This window comes from Podarcis cretensis (assembly GCF_951804945.1).
Source record: "Podarcis cretensis genome assembly, chromosome: 2".
In the NCBI taxonomy this organism is placed as follows: Eukaryota; Metazoa; Chordata; class Lepidosauria; order Squamata; family Lacertidae; genus Podarcis; species Podarcis cretensis.
The window spans coordinates 8,960,408-8,985,685 of record NC_137171.1 but is presented as its reverse complement, the minus strand read 5'-3'; the positions used below and the strand labels follow the sequence as shown (position 1 = coordinate 8,985,685).

Here is a 25,278-nt window from a genome sequence, read left to right as displayed (position 1 = left end):
CTGCAGAATTCTTAGGTCAGTTACAGTCCAGTTAGAATCCTGACAACACCACAAATCATAACTCCAGGGTACTGGTCATTTGGAACATCAGGAAAGTGGAAAATGGGAGGGAACTCAGTTCCCTTCTTTCCCAAAACAGAGTGCCTTTTCCAGGACACTGTGCAGTTAAAACACGTTCTTCCAGAAGTCAGATTCAGAGCAGTTCCAGCAGTAAAAATGGTGATACTGTATGTGTATCTCAGCACAGATTTGTTTGATGGGCCTGAATGCATTTCATAAAGGATCTCCATGTACAAGAAAGGCTAATAGCATGAGGCCCTGAACCATAAGAATTTCCTTGGCAAAAATATTGAAGACTCCTTACAAACCTCTCATTCTTCTTCCCCGTCACATCTTGTTTGGACATTATAGTAAGGGAGAAGATCTTAGCTCTTTTCCTTTGCACTGGGACGACATGGTACCATATCGCAGCATCTATTAACAGCCCCCCCCCCCAAAAAAAAAATCTCTGAGAATTCCAAAGAGCTCAATATGGTTTCCAGAACCCTAAGAAAGCTGCAGTTCCCAGCACCTTTAACAAACTACAGTTTCCAGGATTCTTGGTGTATGGTACGGCTACCGGCGTTGCAAAGCCAAGTTCACAGTCCTAAAAAGAAAGCTGGTTTATGCAGGAATATAGGTCCCCAATTAAGGGCTGCTTCAAGCAGGAAGATGGAGAGGCAGTGTGGCCTATTGGTTTGACTGCCAAACAAGGACCTGGGAGGCACCGGGGTTCAAATCCCCCACTCGGCTATGAAGCCACATCTAAAAGAGCATAGAAATAAACAAGAACACAGAAATAAAGAAGACCACGAAATGATACAAGCATGTCCCCCCGCTTTGCAGCCTCCTTTGAACAGATGTGAGGAGGCTCGGTGTGCCATCCTGCCAAGGGCCAGGCAGCTGGCTTAAATTCTGCTCAGCTGGGCGGGATTTCAGGCAAACCCCACCCTGATTCAAAAGCAGGTTTGTCTGGATCTCTCTCCTAAACAGTCCCCCTTCTTCGTTTTAGCAGGGAATCCAGTCTCATTCAGGCAGGGGGCTGCCTTGAATTTCCTGCTGAAACCCCCAAGTTGTCCAACTCTATTTTAGCTGAAATCCCATCTTGATTGAGGAAGGGGGTTTGCATTAGAAGTGGGACGGGCGGGGAGGGGGAATAGTTTCTAGCAGCAGTACCTCCCCAGGTGTTTTGAGGACCTATTACTAATTGATTGATTGATTTTCTATACAAACCTTTTGCAAACAGATCTTTTTAAAAAAAGAAACACAGTAAGCCACACATTTTCTGTGAATTACCCCCCATGACCATTCCAAAGCTAAGAATAGTAATAGTAATAGTAATAGTAATAGTAATAGTAATAGTAATAGCAGCATATTGGGCATTATCTCTGCATTGGAACGAAATAGGGGTGGACTGTCTAAAATAATTGTGCCCAGAAAAGGGTGTGGTGGACAGGAGAGGTTTAGGAGAGAAAGAGTGACCCCTCCCTTCCCCCAGCTTCATCCACAGCTAAATTTGATGTGAAATGTGCTTTTCTTAAAAGAACAAAAAGCCAGCCACAGGGACAGTCTAAGAAACAATATTTTTGGGGGAGTGGGGCGATAGCTCCATTAGAGGTTCCACACTGTTAAGGAAAATTCCGGGTTGAGAGACTATTCAACAGCCCAGCTCCTCGGGGTACAGGTCCCCCCACAGGTCCATGTGGTCAGTAAAAAAAGGAAATTCCAGCAAACAAGCAGTTTGGAGCAAAACAGCAGTCAGTAGACTCAGAGCCTTTATTGTTGCGCAACAGGTTCAACAGCAGCCAGTGAACCCAGAGCATGGGGCCACATTGACTTTGAAAACTTTCCCACCGTGTGTCAGAATACAGTTTGCACAGCATCATCAATACATCATTGCTACATCACTAACATGTCACAAAAGGAGAGGGTTACACAAAATTAGCATAGACAGCTATGTCAGGGCAACACCCAAGTACAGTATTAGCTTAGCATCATAGGCAAACATGTCTTAAGTACCCACCACCCAAAGTACAACAGAACTTCCTTGGCATGTCTGGACCCGGGGGCAAGTCTGGGGATGAGAACAAGGAGCCCAGCAATTGTCACCTCTGGGCATTTCCTGGGGCAGGAGGTGTGTACAGATGTCTTCAAGCTTGGGGAGGTGGAAGGGGAAAGAGTCTTTTTTCCAAGGGCAAAATGGTGCTGGAATGGAGGAACTTGGCAAAGGGGTTGATTTTATAGGATTCATAAAGCTTGTTATCTTCCCTGAGCTGTCAAGTCAAAAGGATAGGTTCATGCATAATGTTTGTAACATTTAAGAACTTTAAAGATGGGGTCCCCCCCGTAGGTTCCGTAAGAACCGCAAATATTTTCTCCGCATTTAACTACAGTTCAGACATAGACATATTTAGTCCCATATGTTATATAGATATGCACTTATAAGCAACCTGGTACATCACAACACTCAAGTCCCTTCCAAGCAAACCTACACTGTCAATTTTTTAAATTTTTTAAAAATATAAAAAAAGTAGGTTTTGTAATTTCATTTCCGTGCACAAGAGTGTAGTCCTCATGATAAACCTTTTGGGTTGCGGAATAGCGTTTAAAGCAAACGCATGCATATGCACATCTTGGGAGCTACAGGTCCCAGCACCCTTAAACTACAGTTCTCAGCTCCCTTGGCACACTGCGCTTTCCAGAGCCCCAAAGAAACTACAGTTCCCGACGCCCTTAACAAACTGTAGAGATCTGCATGGATCTGGATCTGATTGTTTACTCTTTACGGTTGAAGGGAATCACATGGAGGCCACTTTTACGTGTTCTCTAGCATTTGTGTCCTTGTTCCCTTTAGCTTGTTCCTCTTCTGGATTTCTTTCCTATGTGTACTCATAGATGTACATTTTTGGTCAGCTCTTTCATTTCTCTGGAGGAGTGTTTATTGGTAGTGCCTTGAATAAATAGACAAATTTGGGATTTTTACTTTTAATCATTTTTTCATGTTATAGGATATCATCAATAGACATGGACATGCTCCAGCTTGACAATATCCTTCTTCAACTGTGGTGCCCAGAACTGGACACAGTATTTCAGGTGTGGTCTGACCAACCAGAATAGTGTGGTAGCATTCCTTCGCTTGATCTAGACACTATACTCCTACTGATGCAGCCCAGAATTGCATTGGCGTTCTTAGCTGCCACATCACACTGTTGACTCATGTTCAGCTTGTGGTCGACTAAGACTCCCAGATCCCTTTCACAGGTACTGCTGTCAAGCCAAGTGTCCCCCACCTGTGCATTTCATTTTTTCTATCCAGGTTTAGTACCTTACATGTCTCCCTACTGAACTCCATATTGTTGGTTTTGGCCCAGCTCTCTAGGCTATTCAGGTCATTTTGAATTCTGACCCTGCCCTCTGGTGTATTAGCAACCCCTCCCAGTTTGCAGTCATTTGCAAATTTGATTAGCATGCCCTCTATTCCATCATCCAAATCATTTATAAAAGTATTGAATAGCACCAGGCCCAGGGCAGAACCTTGTGGAACCCCAATAGTCATTTTTTTCCGGGATGAAGATGAGCCACTGATGAGCACTCTTTGGGTTCAGCCCGTCAACCAGTTACAAATCCACCTAACAGTAGCTTTGTCTAGCCCACATTTTACTAGCTTTTTTGCAATAATATCATGGGGGACCTTTTCAAAGGCCTTACTGAAGTCAAGGTAAGCTGGTACAAGGGAAAGCAGGATTGTAATTACCGTAAAAATTACTGATCACTTTGGATCAGCAGTCTCAACGCTATGTGGGGAGAGCCACGTGTTCCTTTGGAAGGCAGGTGGAATACAGTGCGATATACGGGCAGCTGTTTTAAAAGATGTAACTGTAGCTTAAAATCCAGTATCAGGAAAAAATAAAAATAGATGGTCCCTGTGTGGATAGTCACGTCTGCATGATGGGGCCACCTCCAGTGACCATGTGGCCTGATATAAGAGGGTTCTAAAATCAGTCCTGAAAGTAGACTGATTGAGAATGACACACACCTAGCTTTTGCTCTTCCATTAACAGGGTGAGCTGAAGCAAATTCTTGCCTCCCTTTGGGCTTAGCAATACTTCCTACAGCATTCTTGTTGAAGGGCATTGGAGAGTTAGGTGAGGGTCACTTTTCTGTTTTTCCACCAAATCCCCAGACAAGAATGCTACAGCATCAGCCCCAAACACTCAGTCTCATAACAAAAAATACTCAACGGAGTTAGGGCTGAGGGTAGGGGAGGTACAATCATGATCTTTCCAGTCCTCTAGAAGCTGACCCTTTTGGTCATTTTGATCATGGAGCCAAATATCTCTTCCCAAGTTTTAAGAGTCTAAACAAGTAAAGAACAAGCTTGCCCTTTACCTGCAAAAGCCCTGAAATTCAGCCCATTGGGCAACTGATCATGGGGCTGGGAGGAGGGAGGTAAGGACTAGCACATTCTCTGCCCTCCACCTCCAACAGCTACACCTAAAAGTTTCATGACGGAAATTCTGAACAGAAACACTCTGCAGGTTCAGCCCCCAACAAAAACTGCTCTATGGTCTCTGTGTTGGGAAATGGGAACAGATCTTGCTCATCACCAACCTTCCCTCCACAAATCAGTATCACTGTGAGGCTGAACTGAACAGCTTGCTCCAGAGTTTTAAGAGATACTTTTCTGTGGGGTAGTGGTTAAGAGCGGTGGACTCTAATCTGGTGAGCTGGGTTCACTTCCCCGCTCCTCCACATGCAGCTGCTGGGTGACCTTGGGCCAGTCACACTTCTCTCTGAACCCTTTCAGCCCCACCTACCTGAAAAGGTGTCTGTTGTGGGAGTGGACGGGAAAGCAGATTTTTAGCCACTTTGAGACTCCTTCAAGTAGAGAAAAGCAGGATATAAAAACCAACTCCATGAATAAGAATTCTATGGAGAAGGACCATCCCTGCCATGATGATGAAAACTATATGTTTGGATTTTGCTGTATTATACCAACCTGTGGAATATGACAGTTCGCAGTTTCAAAATCTATTTGGCCACAGTGGATTGACAGTCTGGACACACGAAAACCTCTGGAAGATCTTTTGAATCAATGCCTATGCGAAAGCAGTGGTACCAGTCCTTGCAGTTTCCTTCACAGTAAACCACAGTTAGGTCATCACTGAGCATGGAAGTTAAAATCCCCTAGGACAACCAAACTAGGTATCTCCAGGAGAACATCCGCCATGAACTGAAGCAGCTCGGGCAGGGAATCCTTGGTACAGCGGGGAGGTCAGTACACTAAAAGGAATCCTATACTGCCCCTATTGCCCAACCTCCAGAACATGCACTCAGAGAATTGGGTTTTCCCAGTAGGACGCCTGATGCAAGCTAGTGACTTCCTAAAAATCACTGCAACCCCCCCCCCCCCGCCCACATGACCTGGGTTGCTGTGTGTAAGAGAAACCTGGTGGACAAGCAACAGCAAGGACAGGCCCATCTGCTTCATCCAACCAAGTCTCTGTTACACATACCAGGACAAGTCCTCCATCCACGATCAAGTCATGGATGGCAGTGGTCTTATGAATCACTGACCTAGCATTGCACAGCAACACCTTCAGGTCATGTGAGTTTCCCTTGTTGAGCACAAATATAACATTGAATTACAATGGTAAAAAATAACTCAGCAAGCTGACATTTATAAAGAGTTAAACAAAGGTTAGTGTACTAAATATTATTTCCAATTCTAGGTAGTTTGCTATTGGAGAAATACCATATATGATTATAAAAATCTAAAGCAAGAATTATTTGAAAATATGATTTCATTTCTAGATCAGACAGACAAGATTTCTTCTACTATATATTTCTTTCTTTATCATATACACTCAAAGCTTCTATTTTTAAACAGGAAATATTTTTGTAACTAAGGTCTCTTATACAAATCCATACAGATGTTCATTTTCTTACAGTTCTGTTAAGTTGTATACAAATAATAAAGATGAGTCAATTATTTACTAAATTGGCGAGTTTTGCCATTACTGCATATTCTGATAGTTTCTCTTTCCATGCATCTATTTCAGGACATATGTCAGATTTCCATATGTTAGCCAACACCACTCTAACTGCTATGGTCATATAAGTAAATAGTTCCACTGACAATTTCACAATACAGTAAATGAAGGAGTCATTCCCAACAGCATAGTTTTGGGGTCCAATGCAAATTTAGGTGTGTTTTTTTACATTTTTTCATTTCGAAATGAACTTTCCTCCAAAACTTTTTGGTCTTTTCACAAGTGCACCATAAATGGAAGAAGATTCCTTAAGGTCTATCACATTTCCAGCAATGTCCATTCATTGCATTATTCATCTTCTGTATATTTTTCAAAGTTATATACCATTGAAAGAACATTTTTGTACAGTCATACCTCATGTTACGGCCGCTTCAGGTTACGTGTTTTTGGGTTGCGGACTGCGGGAAACCTGGAGGTACTGGAACGGGTTACTTCCGGGTTTCGCCACTCGCACATGTGCAGAAGCGCCAAATTGCTCCTGTGCCTGTGCAGGCGTGGCACTTCAGGATGCGAACGCTGTGGGTTGCGGACGTGCCTCAGTCACGGGTTATGTCTGCAACCCGAGGTTCCACTGTACCAATTTTGTTTTAGGGCTTAAAGGTAAAGGTAAAGGTACCCCTGCCCGTACGGACCAGTCTTGACAGACTCTGGGGTTGTGCGCCCATCTCACTTAAGAGGCCAGGGGCCAGCGCTGTCCGGAGACACTTCTGGGTCACGTGGCCAGCGTGACATCGCTGCTCTGGCGAGCCAGAGCCGCACACGGAAACGCCGTTTACCTTCCCGCTGGTAAGCGGTCCCTATTTATCTACTTGCACCCGGAGGTGCTTTCGAACTGCTAGGTTGGCAGGCGCTGGGACCGAGCAGCGGGACTGCACCCCGCCGCAGGGATTCGAACCGCCGACCTTTCGATCGGCAAGTCCTAGGCGCTGAGGCTTTAACCCACAGCAGTAAATGTTATTCCTTTATTCATAATTGTTCTCATTGTTCCACTGTAAACTGCTCTTAAAATTTTTGCAACCATTTTGTCATATAAGGTTTTGCTTGTTCGGGCTCAGTGTCATATTTGAGTAATAGTTTATAAATTTTACCCAAAAGGTAGAACTCTGTTATGATGGACTTAAATTCTGTCTTTTCACTGATTTAGATGTTTGCCATATAGTCTTTCTTGAATCTGGATATTAGTTGACAGTATGTAAGCAGTTTCATATTTTTTCTCCTCTTTAATACCTTGGCATGTATTTGATCTGTTCTTGAAGATGAACCATATATTGGTACAATATATAGTCATATATTCTCCTATCGGCTCTAATAATAATGTTCCAGTGGTGACATTAACAGTGCAGGTAAGGGCATTTTTGTGATTTTTGTAGTGCAACTCATGATTTTTGTGGTGCAGGGTGTGCCCCTGGCTATGATGTGTGATTTGACGGTGAGTTTGGGGAGCCCCAATGTGAAAAGAGTGAGGATCCATGAGGATCCGTGCTTCAAAACCACGTTTTTGAGCCATGGAGTGGCCAGGAAACTGTGGATCTGAGTTTTTTTTTGTGGTGCAGGTTGTGACCCTGGGCATGTGTGATTTGATAGTGAGTTTAGATTGGCCCAATGGAAAAAGCGTGAGGATCCATGAGGATCCATGCTTCGAAACCACGTTTTTGGGCCAGTCTGACCAGGAAGCCATGGATCTGAGTTTTTTGTGGTGGTGATCTGATGGTGACTTTGGGCTGATCTAATGCAAAAATCATGAGGATTCATCAGGATGCGTGTTTTTTAACCATGTTTTTGCTCCATTTCGGCAGCACAAAACAATGGATGCATGATTTCTTTGGTTCTGCTTACAGACTAAAAAGTGGTCTACAGTATCATGGTGTTTTTATTTTGTTTCACTATAAAAATCATATGAATTCATGAGGATCCATGCCTCGGATCCATGTTTTTGTGGTGCTGCATCCACGTTTTTGATAGTCCAGTCTGTAGGCGTGACTTCCAGGTGTGATTTGACACTGCATTTGTTGGAGTTATTTTTTAAAAAGTGGAGGATCCATGAGGATCCATGTAGATCCACCTTTAACCCAGACCCAAGTGCACATTATCAAGAACAGAATCCTACACAGGAGTAGACCCACCAGTTAGGCTTTAGTGGGTTTGCTCTGGAGGAGGCTCTGAAAAACGGGATGAGAGCGTGCATTAAGACCGGCCAAGATCATGCGAACAGAGTCAATATTTTAATTAATATTGGTTTATTAATTGGTTTATTAATTACAAGCAAACAGCAAAGAACCTGCACAAACAATGCTAACACCAAACCCTACGTATAGTAAGTAAAATAGAAAAATCGCCACCCGACCCCACCCCCACCCATCGTTACCCCCCTCCACCTCTTTCCCCTATTCTTCCTAATGTCTCAACAAATGAAAATGATTTGTAAAAATGTTACATGGGGGGAGAAAACATGAGAGAGAGACATTGCACACTTTTGTAAATCAACAAAATCTTAAATAAATAAATAAATAAATAAATACTAGTCATAAAAAAGGGCCTCCTCACCTGAAGGACATCAAAGCCCACCTGAAGTCCCAAAACAAAACTATCATATCCTGATCCACGCAGATCCATCCGTGTATGGAGCGATCTGCGTTGATCTGGGTCTGATAGTTTACGACTCCCTGTTGTAGGGGATAACATGTATAATAGTATGTTTTGGGACTTCAGGTGGACTTTGATGTCCTTCAGGTGAGCTTTGGGGCGTACGGCTTTCCTCCATCTCTACTGCGCAGGATTCCTCGGGAATGACAAGATCACTTGCACAGCTTTCCTCCATCTCCACTGTGGAGGATTTCTCTTGAATTACTAGATCCAGCAAAGAACCACACTTCGAACAAGTAGTTTGACTCTGGCTTTTCATCCCACTTCCTGGGGTAATCACCACTACAGTTTCTATTAGAGATGTATCTTTTGTGGAGGTCCTGATGCAACATCTCTCCATCCCAACCAATGCTGCACTCAGCAGCTGGAAACCGGCAGCGATATAGCCTAGATAAATAGAAGGTCCAATATGCTGCTCGCTGGGAATTTGAGGCAATTCAAAAGTTTCGGGGAAGTCAATTTCCCCATTTTGTAAGACAGCAGACATGTTCCATACCACAGATATCAGGACGAGTATCCCTGCAACTAAGTTCAGCAGAGCTCCAAGCCTAAAAAAGCGAAAGAGAAAATCCTTATGTTTTCTGGGCTTGAACACATTGTACAAGGTAAATGAAATTAATCCTAGGGCCACTGAATTCATAATGGAAGCTAATGCCATTAAATTCTGTGCAATAAAAATTTCCCTCGGGAGGGTTGGATGTTGCTCATTGAGATCTTCGCAATGCCAAAAAGAGTTGCCGTCGTTAGAAGGGTCTTTCCAAAAGCAGACCTGCCAGATTCCAACCCAGATGTTTCCAGAGCCAATGCCCTTGATGTTTTCCACACGCCACACTCTCCAGTTGACACTGAGTGTTGACACAATGCACATCGGCAAGGCCAAAATATCCAAAAGGAATGCAGTTATCTTGAGGCTGGAAACTAAGCTCAGCCACCTGGCCACCAGGGAGTCTTCTTTCACCCGCATGGGGGGTTTGGAGAGGAGGGGACCAGGGGAGACATTGGCAGACATCCTGGAAACAAAAGAGAAGACAACATGCAGTGAGAGAGGGAATAACAAGCATGTCTAGTCATTGAAGGACATCCTCCCTCCTGCATTCTTCCTTCCATGCACAGAAAGAAGCAGCAAAAGAAAGTGTTCCCCTGCTCTCTCCCACCCCCTGGTTAGTTAGAGACATCTGATCCAGAGAAGCCGCAACTCAGACTTTCTTCCAGCACACTGCTTCTGATTTAATCTACTGTTGCATTGTTCCTGTGAAAATGGCCAGAACCTCAGCAACCTGTTGTGGATGGGAAGCTGCTCACAATTTCGCTGTTTTGTGAGTTAAACCACAGAGCCTAGGACTTGCCGATCAGAAGGTTGGCGGTTCGAATCCCCGCGACAGGGTGAGCTCCCATTGCTCGGTCCCTGCTCCTGCCAACCTAGCAGTTCAAAAGCACTTCAAAGTGCAAGTAGATAAATAGGTACCGCTCAGTCGGGAAGGCAAACGGCGTTTCTGTGCGCTGCTCTGGTTCGCCAGAAGCGGCTTAGTCATGCTGGCCACATGACCCGGAAGTTGTATGCCGGCTCCCTCAGCCAATAAAGTGAGATGAGCGCCGCAACCCCAGAGTCGGTCACGACTGGACCTAATGGTCAGGGGTCCCTTTACCTTTACTGCAACTATCCTTTCCCACTGAGCATAAACACACCTGACGGCATAGTGAGGAATGTTTAATCCATAAACTTACGTGAAATGCCTTCCTCAGCTAGAGACTAGCGTGCCAGGAACAGAGCAGGTATTTGCTAGGTGCTCCTGAGCCTCAAGAAGACTGAGCTGTTGGCCACTGAGCTGACATTCGCCTGAGCAGCCGGCCAGCCACAGCAGCAACTGCTCTGCAGAATTCTTAGGTCAGTTACAGTCCAGTTAGAATCCTGACAACACCACAAATCATAACTCCAGGGTACTGGTCATTTGGAACATCAGGAAAGTGGAAAATGGGAGGGAACTCAGTTCCCTTCTTTCCCAAAACAGAGTGTCTTTTCCAGGACACTGTGCAGTTAAAACACGTTCTTCCAGAAGTCAGATTCAGAGCAGTTCCAGCAGTAAAATGGTGATACTGTATGTGTATCTCAGCACAGATTTTTTTGATGGGCCTGAATGCATTTCATAAAGGATCTCCATGTACAAGAAAGGCTAATAGCATGAGGCCCTGAACCATAAGAATTTCCTTGGCAAAAATATTGAAGACTCCTTACAAACCTCTCATTCTTCTTCCCCATCACATCTTGTTTGGACATTATAGTAAGGGAGAAGATCTTAGCTCTTTTCCTTTGCACTGGGACGACATGGTACCATATCGCAGCATCTATTAACAGCCCCCCCCCCCCAAAAAAAAATCTCTGAGAATTCCAAAGAGCTCAATATTTCACTTTTAACAAACTACAGTTCCCAGGATTCTTGGTGTACGGTACAGCTACCGGCGTTGCAAAATGAAGTTCACAGACCTAAAAAGAAAGCTGGTTTAAGCAGGAATATAGGTCCCCAATTAAGGGCTGCTTTAAGCAGGAAGGTGGAGAGGCAGTGTGTCCTAGTGGTTAGACTGCCAGACTTGGGCCTGGGAGGTATCGGGGTTCAATTCCCCCGCTCGGCTATGAAGCCACATTTAAAAGAGCATAGAAAAAAACAAGACCACAAAATGATATAAGCATGTCCCCCCGCTATGCAGCCTCCTTTGAACAGATGTGAGGAGGCTCGGTGTGCCATCCTGCCCAGGGCTGGGAGATGTCTGGTTTTCAACGTCAGCAAATGAGCAGGGCTTAAATTCTGCTCAGTTGGGCGGGATTCCAAGCAAACCCCTTCCTGATTCAGTTTGTCTGGATCTCTCTCCTAAACAGTCCCCCTTCTTCGTTTTAGCAGGGGAATCCAGTCTCATTCAGGCAGGGGGCTGCCTTGAATTTCCTGCTGAAACCCCCAAGTTGTCCAACTCTATTTTAGCTGAAATCCCATCTTGATTGAGGAAGGGGGTTTGCATTAGAAGTGGGACGGGCGGGGAGGGGGAATAGTTTGGACCTAATGGTCAGGGGTCCCTTTACCTTTACCTTTAATAGCAGTTTATTGGGCCTTAACTCTGCATAGGGAGGAAACAGGGGTGGGCTGTCTAAAATAATTGTGCCCAGAAAAGGGTGGTGGTGGACAAGGGAGGTTTAGGAGAGAAAGAGTGACCCCTCCCTTCCCCCAGCTTAATCCGCAGCTAAATTTGATGTGAAATGTGCTTTTCTTAAAAAACAAAACAAAAAGCCAGCCACAGGGACAGTTGAAGGAACAATATTTTGGGGGCTGGGGAGATAGCTCCATTAGAGGTTCCACACTGTTAAATTCCGAGTTGAGAGACTACAGGTACAGGTCCCCCCACAGGTCCATGTGGTCAGTAAAAAAAGGAAATTCCAGCAAACAAGCAGTTTGGAGCAAAACAGCAGTCAGTAGACTCAGAGCCTTTATTGTTGCGCAACAGGTTCAACAGCAGCCAGTGAACCCAGAGCATGGGGCCACATTGACTTTGAAAACTTTCCCACCATATGTCAGAATACAGTTTGCACAGCATCATAGAATCATAGAATTGGAAGGGACCCTGAGGATCATCTAGTTCAACCCCCTGCAATGCAGGAATACGCAGATGTCCCATACAGGGATCGAACCTGCAACCTTGGCATTATCAGCACCACACTCTAACCAACTGAGCCATCCTCAATACATCATTGCTACATCACTAACATGTCACAAAAGGGGAGGGTTACACAAAATTAGCATAGACAGCTATGTCAGGGCAACACCCAAGTACAGTATTAGCTTAGCATCATAGGCAAACATGTCTTAAGTACCCACCACCCAAAGTACAACAGAACTTCCTTGGCATGTCTGGAGCCGGAGGCAAGTCTGGGGATGAGATTTGGCTTCCCTTGGAGAACAAGGAGCCCAGCAATGGTCACCTCTGGGCATTTCCTGGGGCAGGAGGTGTGTACCCATGTCTTCAAGCTTGGGGAGGTGGAAGGGGAAAGAGTCTTTTTTCCAAGAGCAAAATGGTGCTGGAATGGAGGAACTTGGCAAAGGGGTTGATTTTATAGCATTCATAAAGCTTGGTATCTTCCCTGAGCTGTCAGGTCGAAAGGATAGGTTCAGGCATAATGTTTGTAACATTTAAGAACTTTACGTAGGTTCCGTAACACCTTCGGAGATATATTTCCTTAGGTTCTGTAGGGATGGAGAGATTTTGCGTCAAGACCACCACAAGAGATAAATGTCAAATAGCAACTGTAAGACTGATTACCCCAAGAAGCGTGGTGAAAAGTGAGAGTCTAACTACATGTTCAAAGTGTGGTTCTCTGCTGGATCTGGTAATTCAAGAGAAATCCTCCGCAGTTGAGATGGAGGACAGCCATGCGGAAGATTTTGGCATTCCAGAGGAATCCTGTGAAGTGGGGATGGAGGAAAACCCCAAACATACCATCATACATGTTACTCCCTGCAACAGGGAGTAGCAAACTGCTAAATATTGGAATATATTGATATATGGAAATATCTGAAATAAGGATGGAGCTATGTAGAGGCATTGGCTGGCTTCACAGTTTTCCCCACGTTGTGATTTTTAAACAACACACACTCACACACTTCATGATTCGCAATATATTGGCAGGTCAAATATAGTATTATGAAACCAAAGTGGCGATATGGTCGATATATTGCTCAGCCCGACTAGTTGCGGGACAGAATCTTTAAACTATTTTCTGTCCCCTGTGCGTGTCAATACTGTACATAGATTTGAGTCACCTGAACCTGCAGATGCAATCTCTGGAACGTGACCGTATAATTGGATGGTGGGAGTGTGTTTGGGAGGAGCTGAAGGAGCCCCCTGTTCTGCTGTCCTCTCCCCTTCGGTCAAGCAACTACTCACCAGCTACTTCTCTGTCGTCAGTGCCTCTGGCATGTGCCTCAAGGTCACAAAGACCAACATCTTGCACTTAGCATTGCACAGAAGAGCACAGGAGCCCTTCTTGGCTTGGGTGAGGAGCTCTCAGTAGAAGCTAGGGTTCCCCAGCTGGCGTGTAGCCCATTGATGTTTTTCCTTGTTGTGTTTGTTGGCCTTGTGCTGGTGCCAGGCTATTTTGTGCCCTTTCTACTTGCCCTAGAGTGAAGGCTTTCTGGGAAAGCCCTAGAGTGAAGGCTTTCTGGGAAATGATTTATAATGAACTGAAAAAGGTATTTAAGTATACTTTCCCTAAGAAACCAGAGGCCTTCCTCCTGGGTATTGTCGGCCAGAGGGTGTTAAGGAAGGACCAAACATTTTTTATGTATGCAACAACGGCAGCAAGGATACTCATCGCTAAACACTGGAAAACCCAAGATCTACCCACACTGGAAGAGTGGCAGATGCAGCTGATGGGCTATATGCAACTGGCCGAGATGACTGGTAGAATCCGAGAGCTGGGAGAAGAGAGGGTTGAGGAGGATTGGAGGAAATTCAAGATTTATTTACAAAAATATTGTAATTTGGTTGAATGTTAAGAAGGATGCTAGATCATAAATAACTGCCCACCACTGAATTAGATCTGATTTTGACGATAAGTGAGATTAATTTTTTGGAGAATTGTTAGATTTTATTTAAATGAGCGGAGATAAGATTGTAAACAAGTGGGTAATTTGCTTGGAAATTTTTTTTTTTGTAACGATGTAAGTGGGAGCGGGAGATGTGAGGGAGTCCAAAGAAGTGACGAAATTATGCTATGATATAAGTAATGTTGTTTATTATTTATGTATTTGTTTTCAAAAAAATTTAATAAATATGTATTTAAAAAAAATATATTTTGTGCCCTTTCTACCCCCTAAAAAAAGACCATCAACTGGAGAAAATGTGGTTTATCTGATGGTCTGATTGGTACAACCTGAAGCGGTTGTCGGAATGTAGGTGAGAGAATCGCAGAACGGAAGAGTTGGAAGGACCCCTTGGGTCATCTAGTCCAACCCCCAGAAATGAGGGAATCAAGAAGGGGCAGAAGTGAGAGAATGGACCCAATATTTGTCAGAATGGACCCAATAATAATAGAAAACATGCTTTTTTAAAGAATAGATTTGAATGCCAGCTCATTCATTCCATGCACATTTTTGAAAGGGGGGTGAGTGGGTGGAAAGAGTGAATTCATCACCAGGGGGCTTCCAAGTCCTGGCAATTCACTCCTTGCATTTATTTAATATTTGAAGATTCCTTCTTGCTTCAACTTTGGGTTTTTGGGGAGTTTTATTTTTTATACAAGATAAAAACACAAATAAATAAGACAACCATAATAATTTAGTTAGACCCTGCCCATCCGGCTGGGTTTCCCCCTCTTTTAATTCTAATAGAGCATTAGAGTTCTGATATAAAAGAGGGAAGATAAGTTGCAGCTAAGGGTGGAAAAGAAAAAAAACATCCTAGGAAATGGGATGGGAAGCAGATAATAGAAAAGGGGGGGGGACTTACTATGTAACGAATCCTGATGTGCAATTTGTAGAATTTCAACAACAACAACAAAATACTTAATAAAAACAAGAACAGAAAGAAACCAAACCAGTCCCTACCCCTAATTTGGCATTATCCAGGTAAAAAGCAAAAGCTAAAGGACACAACTAATTCAAACCCATTCATTCCAATAGGCTTACTCTGAGTAGAATCTCACTGCATTGTCACCAGAACTCCTTGCATTACAGTGTTTGGGTAATTTTATTTTTTTATTTTTTATTTTTTTAAAATAATATTTATTAAGAGTTTAAAGATTACAAAAAAAGAATTATCAAGTTTATTAAATTTGTGAGGTCCATGCCTTTACACAAAATACCATAAAACATTATTAAAAAGATAAACAATAAAATTATAAAAATAAGCTAAAATTCATGCCATGCTGTCCCAGCAAAGGAAACTACCAAAAAAACCCCACCATTCAGGAAAGAAGATACAGCAACAGGTTAGGAGAGCAATGGGAGGGACCTCACCATTTCATCTGTGTCTGGAGGCAGTTGGAGGATGGATGGCGGCTAACAGATTGAGGTTGAATCCTGACAAGACAGAAGTACTGTTTCTGGGGGACAGGAGGCGGGCAGATGTGGAGGATTCCCTGGTCCTGAATGGGGTAACTGTGCCCCTGAAGGACCAGGTGCGCAGCCTGGGAGTCATTTTGGACTCACAGCTGTCCATGGAGGCACAGGTCAAATCTGTGTCCAGGGCAGCTGTTTATCAGCTCCATCTGGTACGTAGGCTGAGACCCTATCTGCCTGCGGACTGTCTCGCCAGAGTGGTGCATGCTCTGGTTATCTCCCGCTTGGACTACTGCAATGCACTCTACGTGGGGCTACCTTTGAAGTTGACTCGGAAACTACAACTAATCCAGAATGCGGCAGCTAGACTGGTGACTGGGAGCGGCCGCCGAGACCATATAACACCGGTCTTGAAAGACCTACATTGGCTCCCAGTATGTTTCCGAGCACAATTCAAAGTGTTGGTGCTGACCTTTAAAGCCCTAAACGGCCTCGGTCCAGTATACCTGAAGGAGCGTCTCCACCCCCATCATTCTGCCCGGACGCTGAGGTCCAGCGCCGAGGGCCTTCTGGCGGTTCCCTCATTGTGAGAAGCAAAGCTACAGGGAACCAGGCAGAGGGCCTTCTCGGTAGTGGCGCCCACCCTGTGGAACGCCCTTCCAGCAGATGTCAAAGCGATAAACAACTACCTGACATTCAGAAGACATCTTAAGGCAGCCCTGTTCAGGGAAGTTTTTAACGTGTGATTTTACTGTATTTTTGGTTTTTATGGAAGCCGCCCAGAGTGGCTGGGAAGGCCCAGCCAGATGGGCGGGATATAAATAATAAATTATTATTATTATCATCCAGGAACCATACCCTAGTTTTCATAGCCTTCACCACAAAGACCGCTACCACGTGAGAAATCTGTGGATCAGCGTCCACCAGTAAAAACTTTACTTGGTCCTCAGAGTTGACTATTGATTTGGGAATAGTTTGTAACATCACATACCTGAAGGCCGAATAGATGGGACAATACAACATGTAATGTGTGAGATCCTCTTTGGTTCTCATATGACAAGGACATATACGCTGCTCTACTGGGATTTTTGCATATCTGCCTGACAGATAGGCCGTGGGAATGGTTTGAAAATGGGCCATGGTGAAAGCTCTCCGAAGGGTGGGATTGGTGATATTCGCCAAGTAATTGGCGCAGGTTTTGACTGTTTTCAGTCGGGGAAACCAGTGGGAGGACCCTGGGTTCTGTATTTTTGTGATGTCTAACAGGGCGTCTCTCTCCAGGATCCACTCCCGAACTTTGTCCGGGCTCCACAGTTTGAGAGTATTAAACTCCGGTAGGGTGTATCTAACCAGGATCTCAGATAGGTTTTGACGCCAAGTGGTGTTCTTTTGAAGAGATACAAAGGCTTGTTTGGCCAATAAGGTGTTTGAAGTGTTTGCAAGGTTGATGTAAAATCGTAGGAATCTTAAGTGGGCCCTGGCAGACACAGAGGGTAATCCAACCTCCACCCTCAAGAAAGCTGCCGGGGTTCCTTGAGGAAGGCCTAGAATCCTCTTGAGATAATAATTTTGCAAAATTTCAAGCCGTTCCAACAGCCTCTGGTTCCACCCCCAGAGTTCTATCCCATATAACATCTGGGGAATAGCTTTCCCAGCAAAAGCTCTTAATGCCGGGATCACCAATTGTCCTCCCCGGGTATGGAAGAAACTAAGCAGGACACCAATTGTTCTTCGTGTTAGGATGGTTACAGCCTTAAAGTGGGCTAGCCAACTAGATGTAGCCTGGAATGTAACACCCAGATATTTTAAAAAAAGGGCACTGTTCAATCACATGTTCGTCTAAAGACCATCTAAAAGTGTGGCGAGCTCTAGTGAACACCACAATTTTTGTTTTGTCATAGTTTATCTTTAGTGAGTTATGGGAACAGTAGGCTGCGATCCCCTCCAACATGCTGCGTAAGCCTCTTCGGGTGAGTGCCATTAAAGCCATGTCATCGGCATATAACAATATATTCAGACGTTTACCTTCGAGGGCTGGAGCCGATGACTTGTACTTTGCCATGTACTGGACAATGTCGTTTATATAAAAATTAAAAAGAAATGGGGCTAGCAGGCATCCCTGTTTGACCCCTTTCCCCAATGGCAGTGGGTCCGTAAGAGTTCCCGATGGCCCAGTTCTGATTTTAACTGTAGTATCTGTGTGTAACTCTCTGAGAATTTTTAAAAGTCGTCTATCAATATCCGTTTCATATAATTTTTTCCATAGTCTATCTCTACAGATTGAGTCAAAGGCAGATGTCAAGTCTACGAAGGCCACAAAGAGTCTGCTCTTATACGCTTTTGAATATTTAGCTACCAGGGTCTGTAGTACCATACAGTGACCTATCGTATTGTGGCCCTTTCTAAATCCTGCCTGTTCCTGGTTGAACAGGTTAGTGTGGTCCGCCCAGTCTACCAACTTGTTTAATAAGTACCGGGTATAAAGTTTGTCCAGAAGGCTTACAGGGCGGTAGTTTGCTGGATCTTGAATATCTCCCTTCTTGTAGATAGGGGCTACCACACTTAGTTTCCAGCTTGCTGGAATTTTACATGTGTTGTTTATTGCCGTAAAAAGTTTGGCCAAAAAGATGGCCCACCATTGGGCATTTGATTTAAATACCTCAGGGGGGATCATATCCTCACCAGGAGCTTTGCCATTTTTTAATGTTTTAATTAGCTGTAGGCACTCTGATTCCGTAACAGGATCCCAACTAGCTAGATGATCATTCTTCAATGGGAGGGACGGACTCGAATTAGCAGTATTAGAGGGTGTGTATAGCTGGGAAAATGGGACGCAGGTGGCGCTGTGGGTTAAAGCCTCAGCGCCTAGGGCTTGCCGATCGAAAGGTCGGCGGTTCGAATCCCTGCGGCGGGGTGCGCTCCCGCTGCTCGGTCCCAGCGCCTGCCAACCTAGCAGTTCGAAAGCACCTCCGGGTGCAAGTAGATAAATAGGGACCGCTTACCAGCGGGAAGGTAAACAGCGTTTCCGTGTGCGGCTCTGGCTCGCCAGAGCAGCGATGTCATGCTGGCCACGTGACCCGGAAGTGTCTCCGGACAGCGCTGGCCCCTGGCCTCTTAAGTGAGATGGGCGCACAACCCCAGAGTCTGTCAAGACTGGCCCGTACGGGCAGGGGTACCTTTACCTTTACCTCTTGAATAACTTTGAGAAATTCATTTTCCCAGTCCGAGAGGGCAGCTTAGCCTTTCGACCCATTTTCACATTCTTCGACTTCTTCTTGTGCATTGAACTCTTTCCCTTTAAGGAAGGTTTCCTAGTGGCCAGTACTTTTCCCTGGACTAGTTTGGCTCTGCTTGTTTTCCTTTCTTTGATGTTGGGCTGGGTTTTATTTCCAATTGGATTGTTGCTGGCTTCTTTATGAAAGTGGCAGTCCTCTTTCCTCCTGATTAGTTCGATCAGGGAGGTGAGCAAACCCAAACATTCTGAGAGAAAGTTTTTTATTGGCCCCAGTTCTTTAATTAACTGAATTTGATGTTGTTCCAAAAGATCTTTATACAGCCCTGTCATTATGTAATTATAGCTGCCCAGGTCTGGATGTCGAACTCTTGTGTCATTTAACGGCCAGTGTTTCCCAACCTTGTGCCTCCAGCTGTTTTTGAACTACAACTCCCATCATCCCTGACTAGCAAGACCAGTGGCAAAGGATGATGGGAATTGTAGTCCAAAAACAGCTGGAGGCACAAGGTTGGGAAACACTGGTTTAACCACTCCTCCACCACAGTCGGGGCAGGGGACCCCCCCCCTTCCCTCTAAGCATAGATTGATGAATGGGTTCTTTTAACTTGGTGAAATATACCCAGAGTCGCAAAGTGATTTCATGCTCTTTATTCAGCTCATAGTGGTGAGGAGGAATGAATGAAAGTCCCCTCAAGGTATCTGCTTTATATACATTATTTACACAATGGGCTGCACATGATTGGCTAATTCCGGAATTCTACTGTAAGCCAATCAGGTTGTGGATTCACTTCTATCTGGAGCATGATTGGGTAGTTCCTGCCAACCAATCATACTGCTGCATTGTTCTAGGACCAATCAGACTGCTGCATTCTGAATCCTATTGTTCTAGGACCAATCAGGCTGCTGCCTTTTGGATCCTATTGTTCTAGGGCCAATCAGACTGCTGCAGTTGGGATCCTATTCAACCCAGTACATAACACTTGGTTTCTGAGTTTCCCAGTTGAGGCTCCTGTTCCGATCGGGCCTTAAAGGCTGTATTTTCTGTAGTTGCCTGCTTTAATTCGGTTGCCAGGTCAACTCCTTTTCCTCCTCCTCCCTCTGCTTCCATACCCCTTCCGAGCGAGGTACGGTCGACAGACCATTCGTGCGGATGCAGGCTCTCTGTGTTTTTTATTTCTTCTGCTTTGGGTTTAAAATAATATGGAATTTTTGCCTGCTTTTTCTTTGGGGCAGGGGGTTCAACAGCTTGTGCTTGTGCTAGAGGAATCCCCAGTTCTTTATAATTCTGTCTTGTAAGTACCATTTGAGTTATCTTCTCTAGCCGTGTGCTAGGGCCTTATTCAAAAGGAGCTCAGAGGTTGTAATTAGCCTCAGATAGCCTCAAATAGCACTGGATGGCCTTGGGAAATTCGAATGGCTTCCACGGGGTTACAAAGGGCAGATAAAAAAGCTCAGGAGAGGAGAGGAGAAAGGGGAGGTTTAAAAATACCTCCTGGTAGCTCCCGGATTGTTTATCAGGCTAGACTTTGATCTTCTCTGAGTGTCTTTCTGTATTATTGTTATTATTTTGTAAAAAGCTCCTACTCACTCTGTTGAGCTCACAGAAGACTTACTGCCGGCGCCATCTTCCCCCGCCTTATCAGGGATGAAGGCTACATAAAAAAACACTACATAAAACATTGAATTAACAAAACAAAACAAAAAACAACTAAAAACACTTCCAATATTTTCAATCTTAACTTTCATTCACTTGTTTCATTGACTTCCTCACGCCTCCCTTTTTGTATTCCACTTCAATTAACTGTTTCAGCAATTCCTTTCCATCTTCATCTATTTTCTGTCCTATAATTAATCTTAACATATTCCAACCTTGTTTTTTCCCTTTAATACATTAACAATCTATCTGTACCTAGTTCCTTATAACATTTCTGCCAAAGCCATATAACTTCATTCCACCATTTTTCTATAGCTCATTAATTTTACAATATTTCTGTAAATAATCTTTAAATTTTTTCCAATCTTCTTCCACCGACTCTTCTCCCTGGTCTCGGATTCTGCCAGTCCTTTCCGCCAATTCCATATAGTCCATCAACTTCGTCTGCCATTCTTCCCGGGTGGGTAAATCTTGTGTCTTCCAATACTTCGCGATGAGTATTCTTGCTGCTGCTGTTGCATACATAAAGAAAGTTCTGTCCTTCTTTGACACCAATTGGCCGACCATGCTCAGGAGAAAGGCCTCTGGTTTCTTCAGAAAGGTATATTTAAATACCTTTTTCATTTCATTGTAAATCATCTCCCAGAATGTCTTAATCCTTGGGCATGTCCACAAAAGGTGAAAGAATGTACCTTCAGTCTCATTACATTTCCAACATTTATTTTCGGGCAAATGGTAAATTTTTGCGAGCTTGACTGGTGTCATGTACCACCTGTTTGTTCTGAAATCCACTGAGGAGGCATGTGTTGTTGTTATTTTAAGAACCCAAATCATATTCTTTGTTTCTTTTAATTTTTGCCATCCTATATATTCTTGCCTTGCGCAATTCACTTATCCTCCCATCTATTTTCATTATATAAAAATAAATGATCTCCTTAATCTCGTAAATTCCAATTATGGTTGGTTAGTTAGTTAGTTCTTCATGGAAATTTTGAAGCTGTGTGCAGGAGAAAGTTGGGTGGGAAAAGGAACGAGGCTCCTTTAAATGAAGAGAGAGAGAGAGAGAGAGAGAGAGAGAGAGAGAGAGAAGCAGAACTGTCTCCAAAGAACCAAAAATGTCACTTTTGTCATGGGCATTTTTCTTTTTGCACAACAAGGGATAGAAAGGAAACTTTGGGCAATCTCAGAGCCAGAGAATATGGGGCATCTGTGGCCCTCCAGGCTGTTATAGACTGCAATGGGGGGAAGTATGGTTTAGTGGTTAGAGCACTGGACTGGGACTGGAGGTTTCGGATCATGCCCCACAGCCAGGCCATGTTCCTCTGGCCTCATGAGGAGCCTCTTTTGTGGGGCTAGCGAGTCGGGGCCTAGGCCACATGGAAAGGGTCTAGCAGGGTGCGGCCTTCATGCCCCACAGCCAGGCAAATTTATTTCATACCACACCATATGGCAGCCATTTTGTGTTTTGCTATGTTCTCATTGGTAGCCAATTGGTGGACTGGCCCATGTAGCACTTTCTCAGAATTGTAGCACTTTTCTCAGAATTGGTCTGGCTCCGTATAAGGCAGCTGCCTCTGTTCTTATCATATGAAATACCCCACTTTGTATATTAATAGGAGCACAGGATGTTCTGCATTTATATCCTAAAAGGCGGGGGGGGGGAGCGAATCTCATAAGCGAGATGTCCAAATGTGTTTTTACGCTTGGGGGGCTGCTGCGTCGCTTGTTCCTGAACCTTTTCTTCCTCCCAAATGCCCTGAAGATCCATTGCACACCTTGACTTGCATGCAACCTCCTCTCTCTTATTTGCTCAGTGAACCAGACGGGGAGAAGGAGGAATGAAGGAAAACAGAAATCCAGCCTGAGAACGGAGGTCCCTGCCAAGAGAATGGCCAAGATCTCCTCAGGTGAGGATGAAAGGGGAGGCAGGGAAAAGCAAAGAGCCCCTGAAAACATCCCTGCACTCGGGAAGAACTTGTTGGCTAAACCCCTGCACGGAAGTGTATCTGCATGAAGACGGTCAGCACTTTTCTATTGGATGGGTGTCACTGAGCAGAGTTTTCAATGGAGATGGTGTATCCGGATTAAGTGGGGGAAACAGAATGGGAGAGCATTTGGGTGTGGATGATGTCATGCAGATACAGAACAGGACTTGCGTCTTTGACGGGGTGAGCTCCCATTGCTCGGTCCCAGCTCCTGCCAACCTAGCAGTTCCAAACCACGTCAAAGTGCGAGTAGATAAATAGGTACCGCTCTGGAGGGACGGTAAACGGCGTTTCTGTGTGCTGTTCTGGTTTCGCCAGAAGTGGCTTAGTCATGCTGGCCACATGACCTGGAAAAACTGTCTGCGGACCAACGTCAGCTCCCTCGGCCAGTAAAGCCAGATGAGTGCCGCAACCCCAGAGCCGTGACTGGACTTAACTGTCAGGGGTCCTTTACCTTTACCTTTTTAAAAGCACTGCACACTGCCATGCGATGTGAAAGTGCTTAATCTTATCAATGGTCACAACTCCTGAAATGAATGGATGGCTCCAATGCTCCATTTGCTGCCTTCCTTCAAACATTAACATTTGTGTATGTTCTAAGGTGTTTAAAAAGATGACAGCTTTTAATTCCTCTGAATTTGATATCTCCTTTAGATTTTTAAAGGCTGGCTCCTAAAGTTATTTAGGCCCATTGCTTGGCCGAATGTTAATCACACACACACACTTCAGTGGAAACTGCATGCAGCTGAGCAGCTCACATTCGGAGCATCAACACAGAAAGGAACAGAAAGAAAGCAACACAAATATTTTGACGGAAGTGTCTTAGGAAAGTGATTTTAAATCATGGGCAACTAGGTTCTGAAAATGGTATTGCCTGTATTGTTGTGAGGGATGGGGTCCCATGGCACAAATTCCATGTGGTCCCAGTGCAAAGGAAAAGAGCTAAGATCTTCTCCCTTACTATAATGTCCAAACAAGATGTGATGGGGAAGAAGAATGAGAGGTTGGTAAGGAGTCTTCAATAATTTTGTCAAGGCAATTCTTATTGTTCAGGGCCTCATGCTATTAGCCTTTCTTGTACATGGAGATCCTTTATGAAATGCATTCAGGCCCATCAAACAAATCTGTACTGAGATACACATACAGTATCACCATTTTTACTGCTGGAACTGCTCTGAATCTGACTTCAGGAAGAATGTGTTTTAACTGCACTGTGTCCTGGAATAGACACTCTGTTTTGGGAAAGAAGGGAACTGAGTTCCCTCCCATTTTCCACTTTCCTGATGTTCCAAATGACCACTACCCTGGAGTTATGATTTGTGTTGTTGTCAGGATTCTAAATGTAACTGTAACTGACCTAAGAATTCTGCAGAGCAGTTGCTCCTGTGGCTGGCCGGCTGCTCAAGCGAACGAACATCAGCTCAGTGGCAAATACCTGCTTTGTTCCTGGCACGCTCGACTGTAGCTGAGGAAGGCATTCCTCACTATGCCATCAGCTGTGTTTATGCTCAGTGGAAAAAGGTAGCTGCAGTAAAGGTAAAGGGACCCCTGACCATTAGGTCCAGTTGTGACCGACTCTGGGGTGGCGGCGCTCATCTCGCTTTATTGGCCGAGGGAGCTGGCATACAGCGTCCGGGTTATTATTAAGCCGCTTCTGGAGAACCAGAGCAGCGCACAGAAACGCCGTTTGCCTTCCTGACGGAGCGGTACCTATTTATCTACTTGCACTTTGAAGTGCTTTCGAACTGCTAGGTTGGCAGGAGCAGGGACTGAGCAATGGGAGTTCACCCTGTCGCGGGGATTCAAACCACCAACCTTCTGATCGGCAAGTCCTAGGCTCTGTGGTTTAACTCACAAAACAGAAAAATCGTGAGCAGCTTCCCATCCACAACAGGTTGCTGAGGTTCTGGCCATTTTCACAGGAACAATGCAACAGTAGATTAAATCAGAAGCAGTGTGCTGGAAGAAAGTCTGAGTTGCGGCTTCTCTGGATCAGATGTCTCTACCTAACCAGGGGGTGGGAGAGAGCAGGGGAACACTTTCTTTTGCTGCTTCTTTCTGTGCATGGAAGGAAGAATGCAGGAGGAAGGATGTCCTTCAATGAATAGACATGCTTGTTATTCCCTCTCTCACTGCATGTTGTCTCCTCTTTTGTTTCCAGGATGTCTGCCAATGTCTCCCCTGGTCCCCTCCTCTCCAAACCCCCCATGCTGGTGAAAGAAGGCTCCCTGGCAGTCAGGTGTCTGAGCTTAGTTTCCAGCCTCCAGATAACTGCATTCCTGGTGGATATTTTGGCCTTGCCGATGTGCATTGTGTCAACACTCAGTGTCAACTGGAGAGTGTGGCGTGTGGAAAACATGAAGGGGATTGGCTCTGGAAACATCTGGGTTGGAATCTGGCAGGTCTGCTTTTGGAAAGACCCTTCTAATGACGGCAACTCTTTTTGGCATTGCGAAGATCTCAATGAGCAACATCCAACCCTCCCGAGGGAAATTTTTATTGCACAGAATTTAATGGCATTAGCTTCCATTATGAATTCAGTGGCCCTAGGATTAATTTCATTTACCTTGTACAATGTGTTCAAGCCCAGAAAACATAAGGATTTTCTCTTTCGCTTTTTTAGGCTTGG

General features: G+C 44.6%; 1 protein-coding gene across 4 annotated transcripts in view; it reads left to right on the top strand.

Moving 5' to 3' along the window:
- LOC307210707 (claudin-34-like) overlaps nucleotides 1–25,278 on the top strand; it is a 219,286-nt gene that overhangs the window by 176,883 nt on the left and 17,125 nt on the right. For 2 of the 4 annotated variants that reach the window (XR_013836087.1, XR_013836089.1), the window contains exon 1: nucleotides 21,446–22,571. Coding sequence is in view for 2 of the 4 variants with exons in the window: in XM_079966850.1 (XP_079822976.1) it covers nucleotides 23,615–23,652 (38 nt within the window). In the remaining 2 variants the exon portion in view is untranslated. Of the gene's footprint in view, nucleotides 1–21,445; nucleotides 23,653–25,278 lie in introns of those variants that run through there. The other 2 variants (XM_079966850.1, XM_079966849.1) reach the window with 2 other exon arrangements.